General features: G+C 50.0%; 1 protein-coding gene across 1 annotated transcript; it reads right to left on the bottom strand.

The window, feature by feature from the left end:
* Nucleotides 1-1,307: 1,307 nt before the first annotated feature.
* On the bottom strand, nt 1,308-23,821 carry TRIT1 (tRNA isopentenyltransferase 1). Its single transcript, XM_081018249.1, has 11 exons — nt 23,265-23,821; nt 17,537-17,676; nt 15,659-15,758; nt 13,193-13,347; nt 10,427-10,569; nt 9,855-9,966; nt 9,384-9,496; nt 8,758-8,835; nt 6,580-6,689; nt 3,725-3,851; nt 1,308-1,714 (listed from the first exon to the last, which is right to left on the bottom strand). The coding sequence occupies exons 1-11, from the start codon at nt 23,616-23,618 to the stop codon at nt 1,545-1,547; spliced, it is 1,602 nt and encodes a 533-aa protein (XP_080874375.1). The 5' UTR covers nt 23,619-23,821; the 3' UTR covers nt 1,308-1,544.
* Between the last annotated feature and the right edge of the window lie 559 nt (nt 23,822-24,380).

The following is a 24,380-nucleotide window of genomic DNA, read 5'->3' as shown; positions in this document are numbered from 1 at the left end:
TACCGCTCTGGCGGGAAGGTAAAGGGCGTTTCTGGGCACTGCTCTGGTTTCACCAGAAGCGGCTTAGTCATGCTGGCCACATGACCCGGAAGCTGTACGCCGGCTCCCTCGGCCAATAAAGCGAGATGAGCGCCGCAACCCCAGAGTTGTTCGTGACTTGAGCTAACAGTCAGGGTCCTTTACCTTTTCTAGGGTAGGGGTGGGGTTTTTCCCCAGCTGGAACTCACCGGAACTCAGTTCCGGCACCTCTCAGGTGGGCACCATTGCCAAACAGAACAAGGAAGGCATTCATGGTGAGTTCTGGTACCTCTTTTTCTAGAAAAATAGCACTGGGAGGGAGGCACTGGGGATGGGTTTATGGAACCACAGGGGCAGTGGCCCAAAAAAGTTTGGGAACCATGGTTTTTAAAGTTAGAAAAACCCACATAGAAGGAATCCTATCAGAGGCTGAGATTTATCTCCCTTTACAGCCAGAGGGTTTGGAGGAGAGGGCCAGAAGAAGAGGATTGCATTTTTAAGTTGCAGATACAGGTGGATCAAGCAATTCTCATCAGTCCATCCAGAACCCAGTCCAGATACTAGCCAAGTACCACAACAGGGTATTCAGATGTCAGGCCCAAACATGAAATACCCTCCAAAATCTGCATACACTTTGTGGAAGGAACATCATCAGCTGTGTAAGCTTCCAGCCATGGGAAAATCCTGAGTAGTACCAAGAACACCCTTCAAAAAATCATCCAAAAAAGGCTGTTTATGTGTTCAACTTGCATGAGGAGATAAACAGAGGAAGGTGACGGGTCCCGTCCCCCCAAAAAAGTATTTTGTAGTTACTTAGGAAAGCTGTTCCCACATGCAATGCTACAAAAAGATACAACTAAATGAGAAATACACACTGACTACAGAAGCTTGTAGCTATGCTTGTGTTTGTTTCAGTTCATGGGGGCACATTCAAACCCTTTAAGTCAGCCTTTGACAACCTGGTGTCCTCCAAATATTGTTGGACTACAACTCCCATGAGCCGCAACCAGCATGGCCAATGGCCAAGGATGATGGGTGCTGGAGTCAAGCTACATCTGGAGGGAGAACAGGTTAGCAGCAACCCCGAAGTTACTGGGGAACCTTGCCTTATGGTGACATTTCCCTGTTAAAAACAGATGGAACAAAATCTGAGAAGGTGAAGCAGCTTAAAATGATTGGGGATGTTTTGCAGCAGACCATTTCCTTGCATGTTTTCTTCCTCTATTCCCCAAGAGGATGCCCAGTGGATCTTTGCAGACACGCTGGTCCAATAATAAAAAGTCACTGTATTGAAATGTTTAAAAATATAGCCTTTATCTTTTTATATAAATAAAAAAATAGTCAGGAGGTAGAGCAGCACGCTGGCATTCATGCCTGGATCAATTCGATTATTTGCATAAAATGGAACCGTCCATCTCTGGAGAAAGTCGACTCAGCATTTTTAAGATGAGAGATCCTTGGTGAGGGTAGGATGCGGCCTCCCGGGCCAGCATTCCCACCAACAACCTTCCTCCCAAAGATGGAGTCTACATTTCACAGGCTTCCACGCTCCCGTCCTTCTCCTCCTCTCTCTCGTTCCCACCAGTCATGGCACTTTCTTCATGGTGCTTTGTGGAAAGGGGATCTGAGGTCAGGTGTCGCTGCTGCTGTTGCTGCTTCTTCTGGTGAAAACGATGGCCTTTGGATTTCATGTGCTCTGCCAACACAGGTTAACAGGAGATCATTTTGGAAACAAAACCATGAACAGTGCTGCTTTTATATAATATTGCAAAAATAAGAATACAATACTGTTTATTATAAACACACACTCGTTCCGCACACTGAATGTGTTTTGTACCTTTCAGGGTGGAAACTACAGATAAATCGGTGTGGTCTGAGAGTCTCTTATCCAAATCCTCCAAGTAAAGTGCTAACCAGAAGTTCCATCCTGTATTTCAATTCTATTCTAAATCTATGATCGTGTGGATATACTGGGCACTGTCCAGTAAAGGTCAATCATGATTTTGGCCTGGTCTACACATCTGCCACAGGTAGGTCTGAGATAACAGAGGAATCCTGAGCTAACAGTCCCACTGCAGGAATCGTATTTTTGAATGCTCTCCAACCTAAAACATACACACACAAAAACACAAAACTCCTTGCAAGAAGAAAACTGGCACAGAACAAAGAGGCCTGGGGTCCTAGTCTGTCTTTACTTGCAGGAAAGTTTTTGTTTTTGTTTTAACATGGGGCAGCGTTCAAGAATGGCATTCTCCACATGAAGAGTTAGGTGATTCTTGAGAAAGTCACTTCAGACTGCAGAGGCTGCCTTTTTTAAAAAAAATGTTCTAAGTAATATTCCTTCATGGAATAAGCATCTAGTAAACACAAGGGGCCATTAAGGACAGCACTGCATACTCAATCTGGCAATCTGAGACGGTAAATGCCAGGATTCCACCACTTCCACCTACTGCCTCAGGCAGGCATAGGCAAACTCAGCCCTCCAGATGTTTTGAGACTACAATTCCCATCATCCCTGACCACTGGTCCTGTTAGCTAGGGATGATGGGAGTTGTAGTCCCAAAACATCTGGAGGGCCGAGTTTGCCTATGCCTGGCCTCAGGGGTTTATCAGCTCTAGGCTGGCCTATGAACACGCATGGAAATAAGGTAGTAGACTCCTGGGCTGGTAGAGGGAATTGTAAAACAGCAGGTGGGGAGGACATTTCCAGATGGTTTTCACTTTTGGAAATGATCCCTGCAAATAAAGGTAGAAATGTTCTAACACAGCCAGTTCTCATCTCATGAGCCAGTTTTCTTCTTGTAGGGAGGCATGTGTGTATATACATATATTTAAATCTTTCTAAAAAGAGGATTCTTTAAGAGAACCATGATTTGAAGTGACAGATGCCATCATATCACTACCAAGGCAGTTGGATGCATGTGCAAACCACAACAGACTCCCATTTAAAAATAAATCTTTCAGACGTTACCTTCAAAACAAGCCTTTGGCTTCTTTGTTTCGGCTGCACTAAAAAAAATCTTTCAACTCTTCCCACTGCATTCATAAAGGACTGAATTACAGACAGCCTTCCAGATGTTTTAGACTACCACTCCCATCAGCCCCAGCATCACATAGCCCCGCTGGCTGAGGCTGATGTAGTGCAAAACGCCTGGAGAAGGCCAAGCTCAGACAAGAAAATCCAAGCGCATCCCTTTCACTTTCAGTGGCCAGCTTCCTGCTGTTCTAAGCAGGTGGAAGTAGCTTCTCCCTGAAGAAATGCTAATTTCTCTCCCCGCACCCCACATTTAATACAGAAGCTGATCACTCCTGCCTTGCATGCGATTGCTGGGTTCAAGATCCCTTTGGCCAAGGAGGCAACTGCTTTTACAGCTACAGTAGTGGAAAGTTTGGGGGGCGAGGGGGAGATGGGAGAGGAGGATAAAATGACAGATGGCGGCTCCTGGAAGGGTTTATGATTCTCCCCACCCCCTTGTAAAGTGGCTCCTTTTATAAGAATGCTGTAAACAGCCCTCCAGGAGCTGATCACTCCGGCAGGCAGGAAGAGGTTGAGGAAATTTGGGGGGCGGGGGACGGGGAGCAGGGCTTTGTTCCAGGGAACTGGGAGAGCTTTGTTCCTTTTGCTCCCTTCCCATTCCCACCCCATCCCCCGGCCATGATTTCCCCCTCCCCCCACCCAAAACCTCCTGCAAGCGCAATCCTTCACCTTTCCACTCTCTGTCCCCGATGATGACTCTGCTGCACAGCTCACACATGTGCCGCCTCCGCTTGCCCTCCTGGGCTTCCCCTGCCTCGTCTGCCATCGTGATGGGCTCGGCTGGTGGCTGCCGCCCCTTGCGAGGAAATGACATTTTGGACCAGTGGTTGCCAACCGTCCCCTCAGACTCATCCCCAGCTGCCCCCTACCCTGCCCTTTAAAAAGCATTGCTCAGAATAGTGGTTAGTATGACCCACTAAAGGAAGGAAACCACACGGTAAAATACAAAACAGGAACCATTTAATGGTGCATTTGTTCAAAACCGAATCAAAAGCATTTAGTTTAATTAATTTAACAGAATTAATGGACTTGGTCCCGTGATACTAGCTTTTCAAAGCCTAATAGTCATTTACACCCCTTGCCTCTTAGCACCCTGTCTAGGGAATCCCACAACCCCCCAGGAGGTGGTGCCATCTACTTTGGGAACCACTGGCTTAGAAGAATGGTCCAGCAAAAGAAGAGGGTGACAGAGGGGCTGCCCCTCCCTTCCTTAAAAGGCAAGCGGGCCCCTGGCCTCAGAACTTAAGCAAGCCAGGCCTCTTCTCACCCTGTGAAGCTTCCCCACAATTCAGTCCCAGATATGGGAAGAGATGGTCAATGGCACTCATTACATGTGAACTAAACTGGACTCTGCAGGAGCTCAAGAGGCCTCACTCTTTTCTTTAGCAAAATACCAGGCTGGATATGTGTGGAGAGAGAGAGAGAGGAACCCCTGAAGGAAATCAAGATGCCACAGGTTTCCTTTGTCAACCTGGTGCCTTCCAGATGTTTCAGACTACAACTTCCAGCGCTGTCTGGGGCTGATGAAAGCTGCAGTGGAAAACATCCCGAGGCCACCAGCTTGGTGAAGGCTACATTGCACACATGCCCTGTGGAGTCCCTGTGGGTAACCCAGGGCCAAGAGGTGATGCCTGCTCCTGGTAATCCTATCTTTTGCCTGTAGCCTCTTTATTTTCCCCATAGAACAGAATGGAGCCAGAAGCTGTCTGCTATCTGCACTGCCTCCCTGCAGCCCCAGCATGAATGGTATTCCTTGGTCACATTAAGGTGTGACAACCCCTGGACAACTTCTTTCAATTTATTTGCAAATTTATGTACCCTCATATAAAATGGGCAAATGCATGTTTTAAGTCACATAATAAACTGCCTTATGCAGACCATTGGTCAACCAGCTCAAAATCGTCTAGACTGGCAGTCACTCTTGAGGATTTCAGACAGGGGTCTCTGGAAGTGCCACTAGGAATTGAACCCAGCACCTTGTGCGAGACATGCTGTTGAACTGAATGGACACAGTAGCCAGAGCGCTACCAAAGTCAGCATAAAGTGGAAGTGGACGATTGCCACAGTCACAAAAGAGGAAACTTCTTGAAAATGAGAGAACTGGTAAAAAGGAAGTTGAAACGGAAGGTCAAAAGGGTCAAATCTCTGCAGAACACTTGGGGGTGATTAAAAAAAATACAATCAGAGCTCATCTAGGATGCATCTGCCAGCTGCCGGTTCTCAGCCTGGAAAAGTCCATACTGTATAGGTGAAGGAGGAAGCCAGACAGAATGTCAGCAGCTAGCTATTTTCTTTCTTTGCTTAGCAGAAATAAGGTTTTCAGCACCAGCAAGGGGACATTCAGAGGGGAGAGCACTTGGGTCTGCCCACATCAGCACATGCAGCCCCCTCCATGGACAAAAGGAAAAACACCTCAGCAAAGGCTCCTGAGAAAACTTAGCAGTTTGCATGAAGTAAGAGAACAGGCCCTTTACTGGATCTGTCCATGGTTAAAACACAGGTAGCAGAGAATAAGAATACAGTGGTGCCCCGCAAGACGAATGCCTCGCAAGACGGAAAACCCGCTAGACTAAAGGGTTTTCCGTTTTTGAGTTGCTTCGCAGGACGAACTTCCCTATGGGCTTGCTTCGCAAGACGAAAATGTCTTGCCAGTCTTGAGATTTTTTTTTCACTTTTCCCCCCTTTATCTAAGCCGCTAAGCCTTTAATAGCCTTTTAGCAGCTAATCCGATAAGCCGCTAAGCCTTTAATAGCCGCTAAACCGCTAATAGCGCTAATCCGTTAAGCCGCTAATAGGGTTGCTTCGCAAGACGAAAAAACCGCTAGACGAAGACTCTCGCGGAACGGATTAATTTCGTCTTGCGAGGCACCACTGTAAATGGGCAATTCTCAAAGAGGTAGGAGAGGTGAGGTCCCTCCAAGGGGGCCTGGGCTCTTTCATTTCTTCATTAATGATCTATAGAGTTAGGGGTGAGCTGTGAGGTGGCCACGTCTGTGGATGACACCAAATGATTCAGGAGGCAAAAAAACAGATTGCAAAGAAATCCCAAAGGCTCTCTCCAAAGTGGGCAAATGGGCACTGAAATGGCAGCTGCAGTTCACTGTAACTCAGAATTGTAGATTTGCAAGGCACCCAACAGGTCATCTAGCCCAACCCCCTGCCATGTAAACTGATCCATAATCGTGAGATGAGGCACCTCTGGCTGCCTTGAGGCTTCTGTGGGTTCCTGCAGGTCCTCCTCAGCTGCATGATGGGGGTTCTCCACAGAGCTCCAAGCCCCACTCTTAAGAGACAGCTTCCCCAGAGTTTGGGTCAGGCAAGGTCCTGCAAAAAGGCATCTCTCTCGTCCTCTGGCCTTAGAGTGCAACTGCCAGTCAGAGCAGACAAGACTAGGCTACAGAAACCAGGGAGCTGACTCAGTATAAAGGTGGCTTCCACTTTCCCAGCATTGAGTCTCCGTTGATTTGAAAAAAGGTCCTCCACATTTTTAAATGCTGTTTCTAGCTCCCCTGCCTGCCAGGTACCTGGACAAAGCTCTCCACGATCTGCACGGCAGGTTCCAGCACTTTCTCCTCCCACTGAGAGAGATCCGAGACTTCCAAGCCATAAACAGGGGGCACGTTTGGGCCGGGCCCTAGAGAGACCAAGGTAAGAAATGGGGGGTGGGGGAGAGAAGGCAGCAGTGAGGATCAGCAGCCTGCCCATCCCATTTGCCAGTCTGGCAGAGGACCATTTGCTCCCACCCCACCCGGCATAAAAGCAGAAGGCTGAGCAACAGAGAGGACAACGTCACATTATTCCTTTAAGGGACATTCATAAGCTCAAGGAAAGGAGCGTGGTCAAGCATCTTTTGGAAAGGGGGAAACCAGCACATGGGTACCAAAGGCCCCACCCACCACCGAAGTCTGGCCCTTGGAATGTTGCCCAGAAAAGAAAAGGATCCCCCAGCACCCCAATTTAAAGCAAGGTGCAATCCATTGTGCCTTCTTCCATGAGATCTAGAAACAGTGGCGTAGCGTGGGGGGTGCAGGGGGGGCCGGCCGCACCGGGCGCAACATCTGGGGGGGGGGTGCGCTCGCACTCGCAGCTCTCTGCCCCTACCTGGCTCACTCACTCTCTCTCTGACTGCAGTGCTGGCTGTGCGAATCCGATCCAAGTCGCTGGGTCGCCGCCCACTGTGGAGGGGGTGGGTGCCAGGCGTGCGGTGCAGAGAGAGAGCAAGGGACTATCTGGGGGAGGGACAGTGCAGCGGCCGCCCAGCGCAGCGCTGAGCGCGGGAGAGAACCACACCAGACCAGCCCAGGCAGCAGCAAGAAGAAGCTGGCAGCGGCGGCAGGTTAGGGGTTAGGGGGCGCAAATTACTTGCCTTGCCCCGGGTTAGGGGGCGCAAATTACTTGCCTTGCCCTGGGTTAGGGGGCACAAATTACTTGCCTTGCCCCGGGTTAGGGGGCGCAAATTACTTGCCTTGCCCCGGGTGCTGACAACCCACGCTACGCCGCTGTCTAGAAACGCGTTCTTTTCAAAACAACTTCTGCTGTAGGCATTCCAAATCCTGCATCAAATTCGTACCAGGCGGCCTGCAGCCTCAAATCACCACCTGAGAAATCCAGGGGTGTGGCAGCCCACCCCACTTCCTACCTCCACCTCCTGCAGGATGCCTCCAGCCAAAAACTCCTCCTGGTTTCCCCCCTCCAGCTCCTGCCCTTCTGAGGTCCAACTGCCAGCTGGCTGGGCAAGCTCAGTGGCACCAGATGAGACAAAAGGCTTCCTAAGTGCCAAAACCTAAGCAGGTGATGCCTCTTAATGCCCTGACCACAAAAACCACCAGCCCAGGGAGCACCTGTCGGCTTTTTGGCTGGAGAGCGAGCGCGGGTTGCGCTGCACCTGTGTCGGGAAAAGACTGGGCCATCGACCCAAAGCCTCTTCTTGTTCCTCCTCCCTTCTTGGGTTTCTTGAGGGCTCCTCCCCACCCCTGCCCCCCTCACCCTGCCTCGCAAACCTCCCAAGGACCTTTCAACAAGTGCTCGGCTCCCAGCTGTCAATCTTGGCTCTCCTCCAAGCCTGGAGCAAAGGGAGGGAAGTCCGGTTGGCTCCCAGCCAGAGGAGGCTGTGCAGCTAGCCAGGAAGGAGCCAATCGGATTGGGAAGGGCAGCTGTCTCTCCCCCGCCCACCCCGTCTTTCACTCCAGGATGATTCAATGGGGGGGCCACAGTGTGTGTGTGGGGGGGGGTGTCTGCGTAGGGTCCCAACACATTTCTCTCTCTCTGCCTGGCCAGTGACTGACATGGAACAAGTTGCTTCACAATTCATACTCTGCTTACAATTCACAGGCCTAGGTATGGCCTCAGGCCCAGCCTGCATAGGGAGAGAAAGGGAAGTGGATCAGATCAAAGGCAGGGCTGGAATCAGAAAGGAAAGCACACCCTCTTGAGTAGGTTGTGGGTGAGGGCTGTGTCACTTTGAGGAGAAGGCACTCTGCACATGCTCAAAGGAACAGCAGATTTTCACAAAACTGAGCACTGGCAGTTTTTGAGGCGAGGGCAGAGGAATCCTGGTGAGCACTGGCCCCAATGAAGAGCCAAGAGAAGAGGGAGAAATGCAAAGACTTCAAGGAGGCAGAAATAGGAAATGGAGGGAGGGGAGGACAGCCGGCAGAGAGCAAAATGGCGGGAGAGAATGGAGGCAGGAAAGAAGGACTTACGTCTCAGGAAGCGGTTCCGGACCCATTTGTTCTGCTTCCGGGCATACCTTTTGGTCACTATCTTCAGGGCCTGGATTCCTAAAATCATAAACGGAGGAGAGGTCACAGAGGACAAGGACCCTGGGCAGGGAGCAAGCCTGGGAAAGGGGACGTGCTCACATATTGCAAGAACTGATGCCCCAAGGGGGCAAAGGACAGATCCTTCTCAGCAAGACCGGGGAGGAGAAAACACCAAAAGAACCACCCTCCTGCAAAGTGTCTGAAACTGCAAGGCAGCATTTACACTGCAAATTCAAACCAGCCCAGCTGCCAGCCACTTCCCTCAAAGAATCTTGCCCATGCCACACAGGTGCTGGGAATTCTTTTCTAGAGGTCCAATTATTCTTCTCTGATATTTTCTCTGTGTTAGCTACACTGACCTAGATGGGCCAAGGGTCTGACCTGGTATAAAACAGTTCCCTAAAAATGCAAAGTAGGGTTTTCAAAAGCAGCAGAACGTTTGTTCCATCCGCAATACATAAATCCAAAATGCATGGCCGTAAAACTCAAAACTCGCTGGCCAAATGTTGAAAAACATTGCCCATCCCTTCCCTGCAGCAAGAGCAGCCCCTTTCCTGCCAGCCCACCTTGGTTCAGGAGCTGCTGGCTCATCTCCTCTGAACACTTGCCCTCTGCAATCAGGAACTGGTGGAATTCCTTGAAGCCGATGGACTGGAAAATGCCGTGCTGATAATCCTGGCTGAGGCAGAAGAAGGGGGGAAAGCAGGCAGGTCAGCCTGTTCTCCATCTGCAAAACACCACAAGCCCCTCTGTGCACTGGGGGGTGAGAGCCAGGCTGGCCAGTCCGTCAGGCGACAGGCACACCCGTTCCAGCCATTATTAGCCATGCACAGGGTGCATTTCAGATCAAGTCGCAGCACTTCAGAAGAAAAAACCCGCTGCATGGGTGCTTGGTGCTCTCTGCCACTCCCCCCCCCCCCGGCAACCTGCAACCACACAGAGTCCCAGCCTCTGATCTCTATCCCCATCCTGGGTGGATGAATGCCAGGACAGGAAGTGGCAAGGCGGGCTGTGGGGGGAGATGGGAAGAAACTCACCTGTTCTCATCTACCCTCTCCTGGTTATATCGCTGGTGGAAGTTCCGCAGCTCTCCCAGCAGCCCAGCCTCCAGCATCGCATCCACCCGCTGGTCCAGCCGTTCTTCTAAAACTGATGAGCACCCAGAAGGTTAAGGATACAGCCACGCAAAGGCACGCCCCACCCCATGGAACAGGTTGGGAAATCTCGCTCTGGATGCCACGGGCAAAATCAGGTCACACCTGGCACCAGGCCACATCATCCACCTGATCGCAGAGGGTGAGAGGGAAACAGCATTGCTATTTCCTCCATTCATTCTCTGGAATAATCTGGTTGGTTTGGAATTTACTAGGGGCTGGGGAAGTGGCTCACCTCTCCAACCCCTGAAGTGGACCAGGTAATTTTTTTAAAAAGCATACTATGCAAAAGCCTGGAATATTCACATTTTGCATGCAGATTAAGTGGGCCTTGTGAAAGGATCAGAAAAGCAACATTTTCACCACTGCCCAGGGGGTGGAGGACAGGTGTAGGCAAAGCAGGAAGATATACTCAGTCAAAGGGCTGTGGCCTTTAGTCCCTCCCTCTTTTTTACCTGCCTGCTCTGCATGTAGCCAGAGGATGCAAGGGTTGGGGTACTTCAGGGGGCCGCTCAGCGGCCCTCCCCCTTCTTCCTGCTGCTGCTGCTGCAGTAGCTCGCTGTGGGGGATGCCCGTTTTTTCAAACACTTGCAAACTCCTGCAGGCAAGAAAGACAGGCAGGCAGGTTGAGTGGGCAGAAGAGCATTTGGCCTCCCTCCCTCAAGCTTCATGCCCGGTGGGGGACAGGCATGGCTGCCTTAGACAGGACCACCATGAGGCAGAGATTCCCCCCCCCCAATCCCTCTGGCACAAGTGAGATGCTTTTGAACATGCAAAAATCTATCTTTAGAGCATTCCTTTCCTGCTGGCCACAGCCAATCCTGACAATTGCTAGGAAGGGAAACCTGCAGGCCTTTGCGGGTTGTGGGACTCCAACTCCCATCAGCCCCAACCAGCATGACCACTGAACAGGGATGATGGGAACTGCAGGCAGAAACAGCTGGGGGGGGCACAAATTCTCCACCTGCTGGCTTAATGTGGATGCCCAGGGGGGAACCCTGAGGCCCTTGCAGATGTTGCTGGCATGCAGCTTCCATCTGCTCTGACCAGCGACCATGCTAGCCAGGGATGACAGGAGCTGAAGTCCAGCCACATCTGGAGAGCATCAAGTGCTCAACCGCTGGGAAGAAGGAAGCTAGCTGAGCAGGCCACTGTGAGCCCCAGGAATCCACAAGGCACCTAGGATGCATACAGCTTCTCTCTAGGATGCAAACTCCTTTGCTGGAGAAGGGCAGGCAGTACCTTTCAGCTGAGGAGCAGCTCAGCTCCATTCTCCTTCTGGGCTCACACGTCTGCCTTCCTCTCAGACAGGCAGCACGGTACACAAGTCAGGGGGGGTTGCTTTTTGGAGCTGTAGCAATGGAGAACACTGCTACCCCTGAAGGCAGCTTGGTGGACAAGTGTTCATGCAACAGGACTCACATAAAAAAACAGGTACTACCATGAACAGCAAGACCGCCAAGGAAGGCAGTCCAACGTGATACAAGCTCCTAGGAGCCCACACAAAAACTGCTGCCAGAGGCCAGCAGGCCAGTAACATGATATCTCAATCAGCCGGATGCTGCTGCCTCCCCCCACCCCCAACGCAGGGAGCAGAACAGCCAGCCAGTTTTTGTGAAGTCACCAGAGATGCCTTTAACGGCTACGGTGAAATTCCCAGTGTTTGTGTCGACGTTGATATTAGCTCCTAGTTCTCAGCTGGGCAAAAAGCTAAGTGCTGGGCCCAGACACGAAGACGAGTGAAGCATCTTGCCTTTAATAATAATTATAATTAAATTAACATACTGTCCTTCATCTGAAGATCTCAGGGCGGCTCACAAGACAGGCTGCACAGCCTCCTGATGGTGGGTGTTGTGGGTGTGTGACGTTTGGGGTGAGCACAGGGTGCAACGTCTTCCCCACGTTCCCTGATCCTAAAGTGTGGCCTATTGCACAAGACAGAGAGAGTGCATGCTCTGGCATCTCACAGGGGACAGTCTCCAGGGGGTGGCCTAGCCCTAACGTAGGGTAGCTCAAGGCTCATTTGGGATATGCATGTAAACTTCCGTTCCTTACTCAGGCTGTTGTAATAAAAAAGGAACTGGGAACAAAGAAGTCACTCTGGCCTCATGCATAAAACAGCCCCAGTCCTTGATTCTGTGCTCAGTTTGTAAGGCAAGAGGAAGGCGGCTCCACCCCACTCTCCCAATTTCTCAGGAGAAAATCATCCCCAGCAACCAGCCAGCCAGCCAAGAAGTCCCGGGGCTATGCAGGACGGCTCTGGCTCAGCCCCATCCCAGACACACCCCTGATCCATGTGAACGGGGTGGGTGTCTCTCTGCCTGGCTCCCAGGCAGGGCATGGCAGGGCAGGTCCGGCTAAGGCGGCAAGCTGAGGCTCGTCGCTGCCCCATTTCCCACAGAGCTGCGGCACGCAGTCCAGCCGGAAAGGTGGCTTTCTCTCTTGCTGAAGTGAAAAGCATCAGCCAACACCAGCAGAGGAGCAGAGCAGCTGGCAGGGGGGCACGGGAAGGGTGTGTGTGTGTGTGTGTGCAGCGGCTGCCTTGCAGTGCATGAAACAAAAAGGCAGGAGGGGAGGGGAAGCAGTTCACCTCCAGGGCAGCCTGCTTGAAGCCCTGGAGGGAGGAGGCTCTGCAACCGGGGAAGGAAGAACTGACTGTAAAAAAAGAAAGAGCATTCGCTCTAGGCCAGGCAGGAAGAGTGCAGAACCCCACAGCTGGCTTTGTGGTCACGGCTGTGCAGGCAGGGAGAGCGGAGCTGGGATTCCCACTTAGGCTCAACCCCAGAGCCTGTAAAGGAGAGGAGACATGTAAGGCAGAGTGTGCAACTCTCTGTTTTTTTTGCAGACACCAAGGGATTAACATAAAGTATATAATTGCTGCGGGCTTGCATGGCGTGGTGAATAAGATACGTGATTAAAATGGCTATTAATAGCAACAAGGAAACAGAGCCTCCACGCTCAGAGGCAGTGTACCTGGGGATAAGAGAAGCTGGGGGAAAGCATCCGTGGAGGGCAAGGGCTTCCCAGAGGCCTTTGACTGTCCAGTTTGGGGAACAGAATGCGAAACGGGCCTTTGGGTATCAACCAGCAGGCCTTTCCTGGTGCTATATTCTTACAGAAAGCTGCCCATTAGTCACCCTTTTGCACTGACCACAGGTGACCAGGTGAAGGGGGTAACAAAGTCTACCTGGCAACTGTGGCTACCAGCTGGAGAAACAGACCTGGCCATCTTGCGCTTATCATGGGGGTGCAGTTTGGCTGCCATTCTGGGGTCCACCTGGCTCAGTCGGCGATGGAGCTCTTCGCCATCCAGTTTCTCCAGCTCCATTTTCCGATCCATAGTCCCCTCTGCGGAGCCTGAACTCCTGGCCACCTCCTGCAAGATTATAAACCATGTAAGTGAAATTCAATAAAAGGAAATAATAATAATAAAAAAGATTATAAACCATGTTCACCAAAGCTTCTGAACGTCACTATAGAACCAGGTAACCTGCAGCTTGCAAGGGGGTGCCCTCCCACTCTTGGCAAGGGGGGCCAGGAGGGGGCAGCTGACCCAAAAGGAAAGGGCCCTTCCTTACGCCCACCTCAGGAATCAGCAGGCTGTCCTGCTGAAGGGCCAATGGCTGGGCAAAAGGAGCCCCAGAGCCAGTTGCAGCGGTGAGAGAAATTCACCAGCATGGGATGGTTTCCAAGGTTGCTCCTACTGTGCTTTTCCCCCCTTAAAAAATATGTTTAGGGGTATTCTCATTTTCCTAAAAAAAGGTAAAGGGACCCCTGACCATTAGGTCCAGTCGTGGCCGACTCTGGGGTTGCGGCGCTCATCTTGCTTTATTGGCCGAGAGAGCCGGCGTACAGCTTCCGGGTCATGTGGCCAGCATCATGACTAAGCCGCTTCTGGCAAAGCAGAACAACGCACGGAAATGCCGTTTACCTTCCCGCCGGAGAGGTACCTATTTATCTGCTTGCACTTTGACGTGCTTTCGAACTGCTAGGTTGGCAGGAGCAGGGACCGAGCAACGGGAGCTCACCCCGTCGTGGGGATTCGAACCGCCGACCTTCTGATCGGCAAGTCCTAGGCTCTGTGGTTTAACCCACAGTGCCACCTGCGTCCCCGCTCTCATTTTCCTACTCATACTGAAATACTGCCCCTCAATGAGACCAAACTTAGATTCACAAAATGTTTAGGGGTATGCATACCCCTGAGTCCCCCCAGAAAAAAAGCACTGGTCCTACTCAGGACTGACCCAGTGAAGTTAACGGACACGACTAACAAAAGCTGATTGTTAGCATATAGAGTTGGTATGCAATAGCTGAAGTTAACTTGAGTGAAATGAATCCTTACTTGGAGCACACCTTTATAACTGAAAGGCATTCAGGAGGAGACTTGGTATGAAAAAAGAATGTTTAGTTTATTCAAGGAAGTACTATAGAATTCTTTCCTAACTAACTAGGGAGAAACAAATAAGCCCTACTTGCTCCTTTGTTCTCAGAAAATACATCCAAGATGACCTCATGCCTCAAGGTCCAGAGGAAGTGTGAGCAGGAGGAGGAAGTTATAAACAGGATGCAACCTAAGATTATCAGTCTAAACTTTAAAGGACAAAGAGGTCAACACAGAGGTTAAAGGTACAGGGATAGTCTGGGAATCTGGAGGTCTCATGCGCTATCTGTTTAAATACCATGCAAACACCTTTCTGCAAGCTGAGCTGCACCCAACATGAATTTCATTGGGAACATAAGACGCTGCCTTATACTGAGTCAGACCTTTAGTCCATCTAGCTCAGTACCGACTACCCTGACTGGCAATGGTTCTCCAGGATTTCAGGCAGGACTCTCTCCCAACCCTACTGGAGGTGCCCAGGATTGAACCTGGGACCTTCTTCTTGCAAGGCAGACTCTCTACCACTGAGCTATGGCCCTTCCCCAATGGGTCTGCTCTGAGTAGGACTTAACTGAATACCACTCATGGCCTTGCAAATCTCTCTAAATACATGGCGCTGTCAAAAATGTCTATGCGACTTGGAAGCTTGCACCCTCTTCTTGTGACAACAGGCACAAGTTGAGCAACAGGCTCACAAAGGAGCTTAACATCAGCAATCATTATGAACAGCTGAATGTATTATGAGCAGCTGAATGAATAATGAACATTTGATTGGCTCACAAGCAAATGAACAAAGCGCTTCTTTAAGATAGGAGAATCTGAGGTAAAACTTGCATTGGAGGAGAATAAACTGCAGTATCAGTATTTTGATATTCTGCAGTCACAAAATTCTGCAAGAAAATGGAGAGATTTTGCAAATAATTCTGTTACTGCAGATTTTCTAGGACCTGGGGGCATGTTACGAAAGTAAAACTGAAAGGGTCAAAACTCCTATCAAGAGGCCACAGCATGCTGCTGACAGAATGCCCTGCAAGAAGGTGCTTGTGGAATAAATGGCTCAAGCCAGTAAGCCAAAATATCTGAGAGCCAAAGGACACTTGGTGAAAATCCTCTCTCTAGTCCCAAATGTGCTGCTCAGCGAGGCCAAGAGTGGGCCAGAAGCCCTTCTATAAAGTGATAATTTTACTGAGCACACTTCCATCCGTACTATCAGACACCCCTCATCTTATTGAAAAAGCCCCTGCTGCTGTTGCTGAGTGTGGCATCAACCCCTGAACTCAGGGCTAGCAGAAGAAACCACAGATACCTTGGTGTCAATCAGAATCTTCCAGAGCAGGGACTCAATGTAATAGTTGGTCCCTCCAACCACAATGGGGATCTTCTTGCAAGCGAAGATGTCTTCAATGTAGGCCATTGAGGATTACAAGTGAGAATGGCAAGGAACAACCCCAGGAAAAACAAGTGCTGCATTTAACAAGGGAAAAAGGCAGCCCTGGGGACAATTGGGCAATTTGCCTTGCCCTCAAGGGCCGCCCTGAGAGCAGAGGCTATGAGCTACGCTGTATCTCTGAGCTGCAGGCATTGAACATTCCTTGCAACAGAGCATGGCAGATTCCTGACAACTAAAGTCACACTTTGTCTTTTGAGCCCTCTCCTCATCACACAGGCCAGTGAGCCTCTCTCTTCTCCCCGCATTCAGTGCAGCTGCCTTCGTCACCCTCAGCTGCTCATGGTACTTGCTGGCACCCTTGTGCCAGCCTCTGCATCTCTAAAAACGATGGTGCTTTTGCATGGGCCTAAGAACATAAGAAGAGCCCTGTGGGATCAGGTCAATGGCCCACCTAGTCCTGTATCCTGCTCTCATGGTGGCCAATCAGATGCCCCAATGGGAAGTACCCAAAGCAGGACCTGAGCACAAGAGCCCTCTCCCCTCCTGTGTTTTCCCAGCAAGTGGTATTTAGAACAGTGCAGACAGAGCAGAGTCTGTACCATCAGCAAGACTGGGACAAGAACAACAGGCAGTTGAAGCTGGAAGTGCACAGCACAGCTGTGTGCTCTCAGATTTCCATTTATTTTAAAATAACCAATCTAATTGCAGTCAAGAAGGCTACTGTAAGTTCTAAATCTACTTCCATCCATTATTTCTTTCAAACAGATCACCCTGGCTTACTTTATATACTCTTAATTTCCTCTGTTATCTCCAATATTTCCTGCCAAAGAGTTCTAACCTTAGGGCAGGTCCAAAATACATGTATAATACCTGCTCCCATATTTCACAATCTTCCACAATTATGCTCTTGTAAACTCTACTTCTTCAGCAGAGCAGGTACAAGATATCATCTGAAGGGCATTTTGTGGGCATTTTCCTTCAATGTCATTAAGATAACTTTTTTTTTTTTTTTTTTTGCATTCTTCTTATATAACCAGGTCCATTCCTTCTTAGCAACTGAATCATTCTTGCCATCCTTCTTCAAATTTAAAGTCAGTCTGGTATAGATTTAATAATATTTCATGCCATCCGACTTGAGATTCCTCTACTACTAAAGGCATGCATTAAATGCTTCTGTCATTTTCCAAACTTCTTTTTTAAGTGCTTAATTAGTGTTTCTTAATTAGTGTTATTTTTTATTTGTAAGTATTAGAATATGCAGATTTCATTTCCCAGAACTTCCTGGTCATGTAATTTTGGCATTCTCTCTCCATAATTTCTCAGCTGGTCTAGACCAGAAACAAAGCATGACTCATGATCTCTTGGTATTGCATTATAAAAGATCAAGGTCAGTGGTGACTTAGCGTGACTTAGTTCACTTTTCAATTTGTACCAGACAGTATATACTGATGTTAGATCTTTCTACAACCTCCTTCCTACTAGATCCTGCTTCCGGCCACAAATGGTTCATCAAAGGCATTTCTGCCTCCTCTGCTGACTTCCCTGAGTCACAGAATCCTAACAAGAATCCACCAGGAAGGGCACAGACTATTTGCTGCCCATCTCAGCTGGAAATGAGCATTTTCCAGCTTTTTCCTTTTCGTTCTCTTACATCCATTATCAGCCCCTCACATCTCATCGTTCCCCAATTCCGCTTGCCTGCTCAAAGGCAGATGATACCGCCTAGTCGCTGTCCTGTACTACACCCCAGATGCCACGCGCCCCAGAAAGACACTCCCCCTGTGAAAGGATATGAGGGCCGTGGCCTTGTTGCGGAAGTCTATCACGGTGTAGTTGGTGACCAAGGGGTCCACAAAGCTGATCATGTGATGCCTGCACAGCCGCTGCTCCTGAGGAGAGGCTTTGTTGGTGATGATGTCCAGGCCTTGGTAAACCTGAGAGAGGGAGAGAAAGAGACAGGCAGACTTTCACACTCACTTCGGGCTTAGTTTTATAGATAAAATAAGATCTCCCTGTTTTGTTTTATACTGGTTTCATTGCATATGTTTGCTTGCTTATTGTAAGCTGCTTTTGCTAAAAAAGAAAAAAGAAGTGACTAGTAAGTACCGTACTTTTCTCTGTATAAGACTATTTTTTTAAATTCAAAAATCATGTTCAAAATTAGGGGTCGTCTTATACACGGGTAGTGTATTGTGGGGACGTGGGATTGGTTGCTGCAGTGAGTTGGAGATTGTTATTGGTGGCTGCGGCAAGGGCTGTTGTTGATTGGCTGTCGCTATGGCAATTGGCCGGGCGATTTGCTCTGCCCCCCCCCCCCCAAAGCTCTATTAAAAAGCTCAGCAATTCTGGGCAATCCTCCCCCCAAAAGTTCAACAACTTTGGGGGAATCTCTCCCCCGCCCCATTTTCTTAATTTTAAATTCCCCAAAATAGGGGGCGTGTTATACATGGGGGCATGTTATACACAGAAAAGTATGGTAAATAGTTCTCACAGAAGGGGTGGTCAGCTGCTGTTTGGACCATCCCACTGCAGAGCTGCAGGTCACCCAGGGCTGAAGGCTCCCCAATACAAAACTTCCATTTCACAGGAAACTAGCATGTCAGGAAGAAGGAAGCCAGCCAAGCCAGCCCCCTGACTTGCTGTTTCTCTGTAGGCAGGTGCGTGGAGTTGGAGATCGATGGATGGGGAGGTGTGCATTGCAGTGGGGGGTAACCTGCATGTTCATACAGAGGAGCATTTCTTCATGTGAAATCTGAAGTGGCACAGCCCAGATGCAGGTTGTGAACCAGACTTCATGTGTGAGACTTCGGGGTCTTTGGGCTGGTTCCTGATGCTCCTGGACAGGATGGACTGTGGTCCATTGGAAGGGAAGGGAAGGGAAGGGAAGGGAAGGGAAGGGAAGGAAAGAAGGGCTGGGTTCCTAGGGGAGCACAGCACACACTTACAGAATGTGGCAGCAGGTCACTTGCCTACACCTCTAAAATAAAATAATAATAAGTGATAGGCAATGGACTTCCCAACAGCTGCAAGCCATGATCTTCACTGTTGGAGGCAGTATCTCTCTGTATACAAGCTGCTGGGAGTCAGAAGTGTGGAAAGCACAGCTGCAGTCATCTAGCTGCCACTATGCAAACAGGATGCTGGACTAGAGGAGCTCCCTTTGCCTTGATCCAGCAGCCAGGCACTTTTTGTGTTCTTACGCCCAAGACCCTCGAGAGCTACTGGCAGTCAGGGAAGATGACACTGGGCTGTAAAATGGAGAAAACGGTCAGGAGGCACCCGGGGTGGCAGAGGTGGCAAGAAAGGAAGGCAAAGTGGCAGGAAGTGCCAAGAGAAAAATCATCACCTATGGTCTAATTTTGGGGTGAGCAACCCCTGGGTCCCTCCAGATGTTGTTGGACTCCAACTCCCATCATCACTGGCCATGGGGCACACTGGCTGGGGTCTGAGCTGTTTGCAAGCAGGCAGGGAAGCTCTGCAGGCTGAGAAACCAGAGAGGAAGAAAGAAGCAAGCTTGTTTTCTGCTGCTCCAGAGTGTAGGCCCTGAACCCACGGATTCAAATCACAAGAAAGGAGATCCCTTCCTAAGCATTAAGAAGAACTTTCCGACAGTAAGAGCTGTCCAGCAGTGGAACTGACTCCCTCAGAAGTTGGCCGAGGATCCTTGACTGGAGGGTTGGATGGCCATCTGTCAGGGATGCTTTTGTTGTGAATCCTGCACCGCAGGAGGTTTGACTCACTAGAAACTATGAAATGCCTGAAGCCACATTTCCTCTGTCAAATCTTTGTCTGTGGGGGTCTCTTGACATCACAAGTGGGGGATGCACCAACACTGGAGACAATCACAGCACAAGCTGCAAGACTTGGCACCGCTGCTCATGATGAGTTTACATGTGCCCTAATGACCCAGTGCTTCAACACACCACAGCTTGCCCGGGTCAGCCTGCCCTGCTTAAGACCCAAAGTTCAGCGTTCGGGCAGCACGGCTCTCCTTTTCTTCCTCTGACCATGTCAAAACAGCATCTTCTTCGGTGCTTGGTGGGGCAGACCCAGAAAAAGAGGCATGTGGCCCCTGTGTACGATCTGGAGTTGAGTCTGCAGACAGAGCCACAAGCCACACAGATGGGTAGACAGGCACCCTAAACCCATTTCACAATCTCTTTCTGGTGCAATTGACTGAGACCTGGTATTCTTCCCTACAATGTCTGAGGGTGTGCCCTAGAAATAGTCGCAAGCCTCAGAACACAGCAAAAACAAACATGACGATCCTGAGCATGTATAGAGTCCCTCACCATTAAGGAACCACAACTAAGTTGTGCTTCTCTAAGCTTGGGAGTGCCATTGTGGGTCAGGATCTGTCAGAGAGCTTGGTGTCCTACCCACTCTCACTGTGGTGATCAAACAGGTACAGTGAGCAGGGAGAGGAACGGAGGAAGGCAAAGGCAAGCAGGAAGGCACCTCTGGGCAGCCAGGCACAGCAGAGCAAAGAAAGGGAGAGCCACTTCAGAGGGCTGGCCGGACAGCCCCTTTCGGAAAAGGCTTTACATTCTCGCAGCAGATTAGAGGCCCTTATAATAGAACCTAATAAGGCAGGCTTACTTTTAAGCCGCTATTTGTGCATGTCATCAGGGCAAGCCAGTAGGCATTTCGTGCACAAGGCAGCCGGGAGTTTGAGCTCCCAAACATCAGCAATAAGAGGACAATGTGGGAGGGGGAGGAATGATGCTGGAGATGTAGGGGGTGGGGGATAAATGCCATTCAGTTTGCATTTGAAGCTGAATCCAGCAAATTTTCACTTTCCGAAACAACACGAGAACCAAAATGCAGCTCTCCATCAAAATTTGCTCTTATCCCAATTTTGCAATGTAGTGCACTAAAGAATGTTTACAAAAATGCATGCAGCGCATGCATGTACTAGGGAAAAGTGCATAAAAATGAATATATCTGTAAAAAAATGCACTGCATTAGGAGGATTTGTGTTTATTCCAAGAAATCCACACTAAAATACCCAAGACTTTTTACGAATTGCTGCAGCAATGTGGAGAACTGAATTCATGACTGGAATAAAGAGAAATTGAGAGAACCAACATTGACAGAACCTTCCATCTCTGTTGAAGAGACAGTTATATTATGCTCGCTCTGGATCCAGACTATGTCCAAGATTGGCACAACCCCACACCCTGTGTACATTTTGAGCTCCCCCCTTTTATCAGCTAAAACACAGTTGTTAACCAGAATTTAGTCTGAAGAAGGATGAGTTCAGCTACAAGAGACTCCCTAGGACAGAAGGGAGGAAACTGCATGAGGTTTAAGTAACCCCCAGTTGTGGAGCGCTGGGCACTGCACTAGGGCAGCCCCATCGTGTTCATAGAGCTTGCAATTTATGTTAGGCAAGTAAAACAGGGGAGAGAAAAGGGATTCATTGACAAGTTACAAAAGATTTTGGGGAACAGCTGCTCCTGTTTCATCACTGTTGTCGTGTTCGTGACCCTTCCCTCCCCATCTACCCTGGCTGAAAGAGAAGTTGGCAAGGACAAGCCAGACAGCTCTCTGCCACACCCACCAAGGCAGTTCTTCCAAAGAGCGCCACTGTCCCACCGACAGGCCTTTGCCCCAGCATTCATTCTCACCAACACAGATCTCTTTAGTGCTATAGTCCCTGAAACTGGCCTTGCACAAAGGGCTCCAGTGCCACTGGCAGGGCACAATGGGCAGCATCTGCCAGGGCTGCTCTGAGAGGTCCCCGGAGAAAAATGCAAGTCAGAAGAAGACTCCACAGGAAACCCAGCCAAGCACATGATGTGCAAAGGGTGCCTGTCCATTCATGATGTGGGTGTCAGAGCTGAGAACAGGATGAGGCCTCCTTTGTGTGGGGCAGGCTTGTGCTCTGCTGCGTAACTTCGGGGCTCCTGGGGCAGGGGGCAGATATGGCTAGCACACAGGATGGTTTCTGCAATTTACAGGGTGTGTTTTCCTGCAGGACGTGAACACATTATCAGAGCAAAACAAAGTAGATCAGAGGAAGAAAACTTAAAGCAGATTTAGCTCTCTCTTTTCCTGACCTATCCTGGCTTTGCTTCTCCTCCATTACCACCTGCCTCTCTGCCATTGCATGACCCTCTTCTAACAAACTATGAGCCAATTTTTTTCTAGAGGTGTACATGTGTCATGTTTCCTTTTTCTTGTGCCCAATTTCCATTTTTTGTCATTAAAAACCCCAGCATCATTAAAAATTGACCAATAGTGACCGTGTTTTTGTTATTTGTATGGAGTGAGTGAGGACTTTCTTTATCATTTTCTGCATCACCTGTAAAGAAAACTAAACAGCAAGTTTAGAGGGCACAGGGGGAGTATCAGGGTCATGGAGGGGTTTTTTGTGTGTGTGTGTGTGCAGATGAGAGCATAGGGAGTTGGAAGACAATAGAATAGTGATCAGGGGCAGAGTTAGTGTGCTGAGCCTCACTGCCCTCCGCCCCCCCCATGTTTACTCTGCCCTAACTGTAATGCCTGAAGAAGTTTCATGGTCACAGTCTCTATCTCAGTGGACAAAAACTGTCTAACGTAAATTTTAAATTAGCAGAGAGATCAACTTTGACTTTTTCAAGTTTGCAGATATCCAAATTTCACCTGACCATTTTTAACTGTTACCAGATGCTCCAGCTTATAGACGACATCGTGTACAAGGTAGGGATGGGGAACCTTCCCCCTGACCCCATTACTGACAGACATAAATGTAAAAGAAGGCAAAACTATGGAAGTGCAAAGAACTAAAGAAGAGTTTACTGTCTTAGTCCACTCTTGCACAAATCCACAGCCCAGCCCTAAGGCTCACCAGCTGGTGTGTCAAAAGCCAGAGTAAAGAGGTGTGTCTTCAGCATCCTTTGGAAGCTGTATAATGAAGGTGCCATACCTCTGGTTGATTGAATCAACACAGTCAGTCTAACTTCTCTAGGAAGGGAGTTTCAAAGTCACGCAGCAGCCACTGAGAAGGATCTTTCAAGACTGAGAGAAGGGCCTGCCGCAAAAATCTCAGAGCCCAGGCAGGTTTGTGCCCTGTTGGCATGTGATACTGGGGGCACAGGTCACCAGTGCCCCAAATTCCCTACTATGACAACTCTTTACCTCTTCAGCCCAACTTAATCTGCATTACTAGCCAGTGCAGGCCTTCACATTCCTTGCATGCTCAGAAGCACTCTCTCCATTACTACACATGGCAGATAGATAGATAGATAGATAGATAAATTAGAATTTATCTATCTATCTCTATCTATCTGTCATATCATCCCTTCATCCAAGAATCGCAATGCTGCTGACCCAGGCACAGAAAATAGGTTCCGAGGCTAAGCCCTGCCTCCCCTTTTCCCTTGCCACCAGAGGCGCTTCCTTCTTGCTGGCCCTGGGCTGGCCCGGCTGCCGCGAGAAAGGAGCTGTGCACGCGCTTGCTGATCCCCTCGCCTCCCAATCAGTACCAGGCAGGGACGGGGTCTCCTTCCCTCTTTTGCCTGCTTTCCTCCCTCCCTACCTGCATGGAGTCGGCGCTGATGATCTCCCCGCCGAGGCGGCGGCCCAGCTGCAGCGCCAGGCGGGATTTGCCGGTGCCCGTCGCGCCCAGGATCACCACCAGGGGCAGCGGCCGCGCGGCGGACGCCATTGTGGCTGGCGGGCGAGCGAGGCGGGCGGCTAACTCGCCATGCGCTGCAAGGCCTCGGCCGCTTTGCGGTAGCCGGAGGAGGAGGAAGAAGCAGGCCGCGAGGAGGCGGGGCCGCGGTCGAGGGGGCCGGGACGCCCGCTTGCCGGGCCCCAACCAGCTGCTGCCTGTGCCTTCGCCGTGCCCGCCTCCCTCGCGGCAAGCCGGCCCAGCGCGTGCAGAGAGCATCCGTGGCCATCGCCGCTGGTCCTGCCGAGGGGAGCCGGAAGATCTGGAGGGCCGCGCATGTGCGTCGCCCTCCGTAAAGCAGCAAAAACGGGCCCTCCTTTTGCAAAAATAGTAACAATACTCTGCACATTCCCAGCGTCCAGGGCGCCGCTTCTCTGATAGCCTGCAGGAGCACAAGCGTCTTCTTGTGTGGTCGAGGCTAACGGGCTGTTTATTTCAAGATTTCCACAACTTGGGTCTCAAGACTACAATTCCCATAATCCCTGACCACAGGCCCTGCTATGTGAGGATGGTAGGACTTGCAGTCCAAAAACAGCTGGAGATACAAGTTTGCAAAACCCTTGTTTATTGCATTTTTAAAATCCCACCTTTTTCTCAGAGGAGGCAGTAAATGAAGCCAAGGGTGCTGGAGGGTGAAGGGAGCTCTTGTACTTGGGTCCTGCTTGCGGGCTTCCCATTGAGCTCTGTGAGAACAGGATGCTGGCCAAGGTGGGCCTCCTTTGGCTTGATCAAGCCCGCTGTTCTGATGTACTTAGGCTCAAGGTGATGCACATAGTTCCACTGCCCCAAGGTCACCCAAGGAGCCTCATGGCTGAGTGGGGATTTGAACCCTGATCTCCCAAGTCCTAGCCTGACACGCTAACCATCAATCCACAATCCACACCGGCTCTCCTCTCAGATGCATTAATGGGGGGGGGGGGAGAGAAGCTAACACCCTTTGCAAAGGAAGGATTCACTGTGACCACAGTATCCTGCTCTGAG

The sequence above is a fragment of the Podarcis pityusensis genome (assembly GCF_964106645.2).
Source record: "Podarcis pityusensis genome assembly, chromosome: 8".
In the NCBI taxonomy this organism is placed as follows: Eukaryota; Metazoa; Chordata; class Lepidosauria; order Squamata; family Lacertidae; genus Podarcis; species Podarcis pityusensis.
This window is presented reverse-complemented; position numbering and strand designations above follow the sequence as displayed.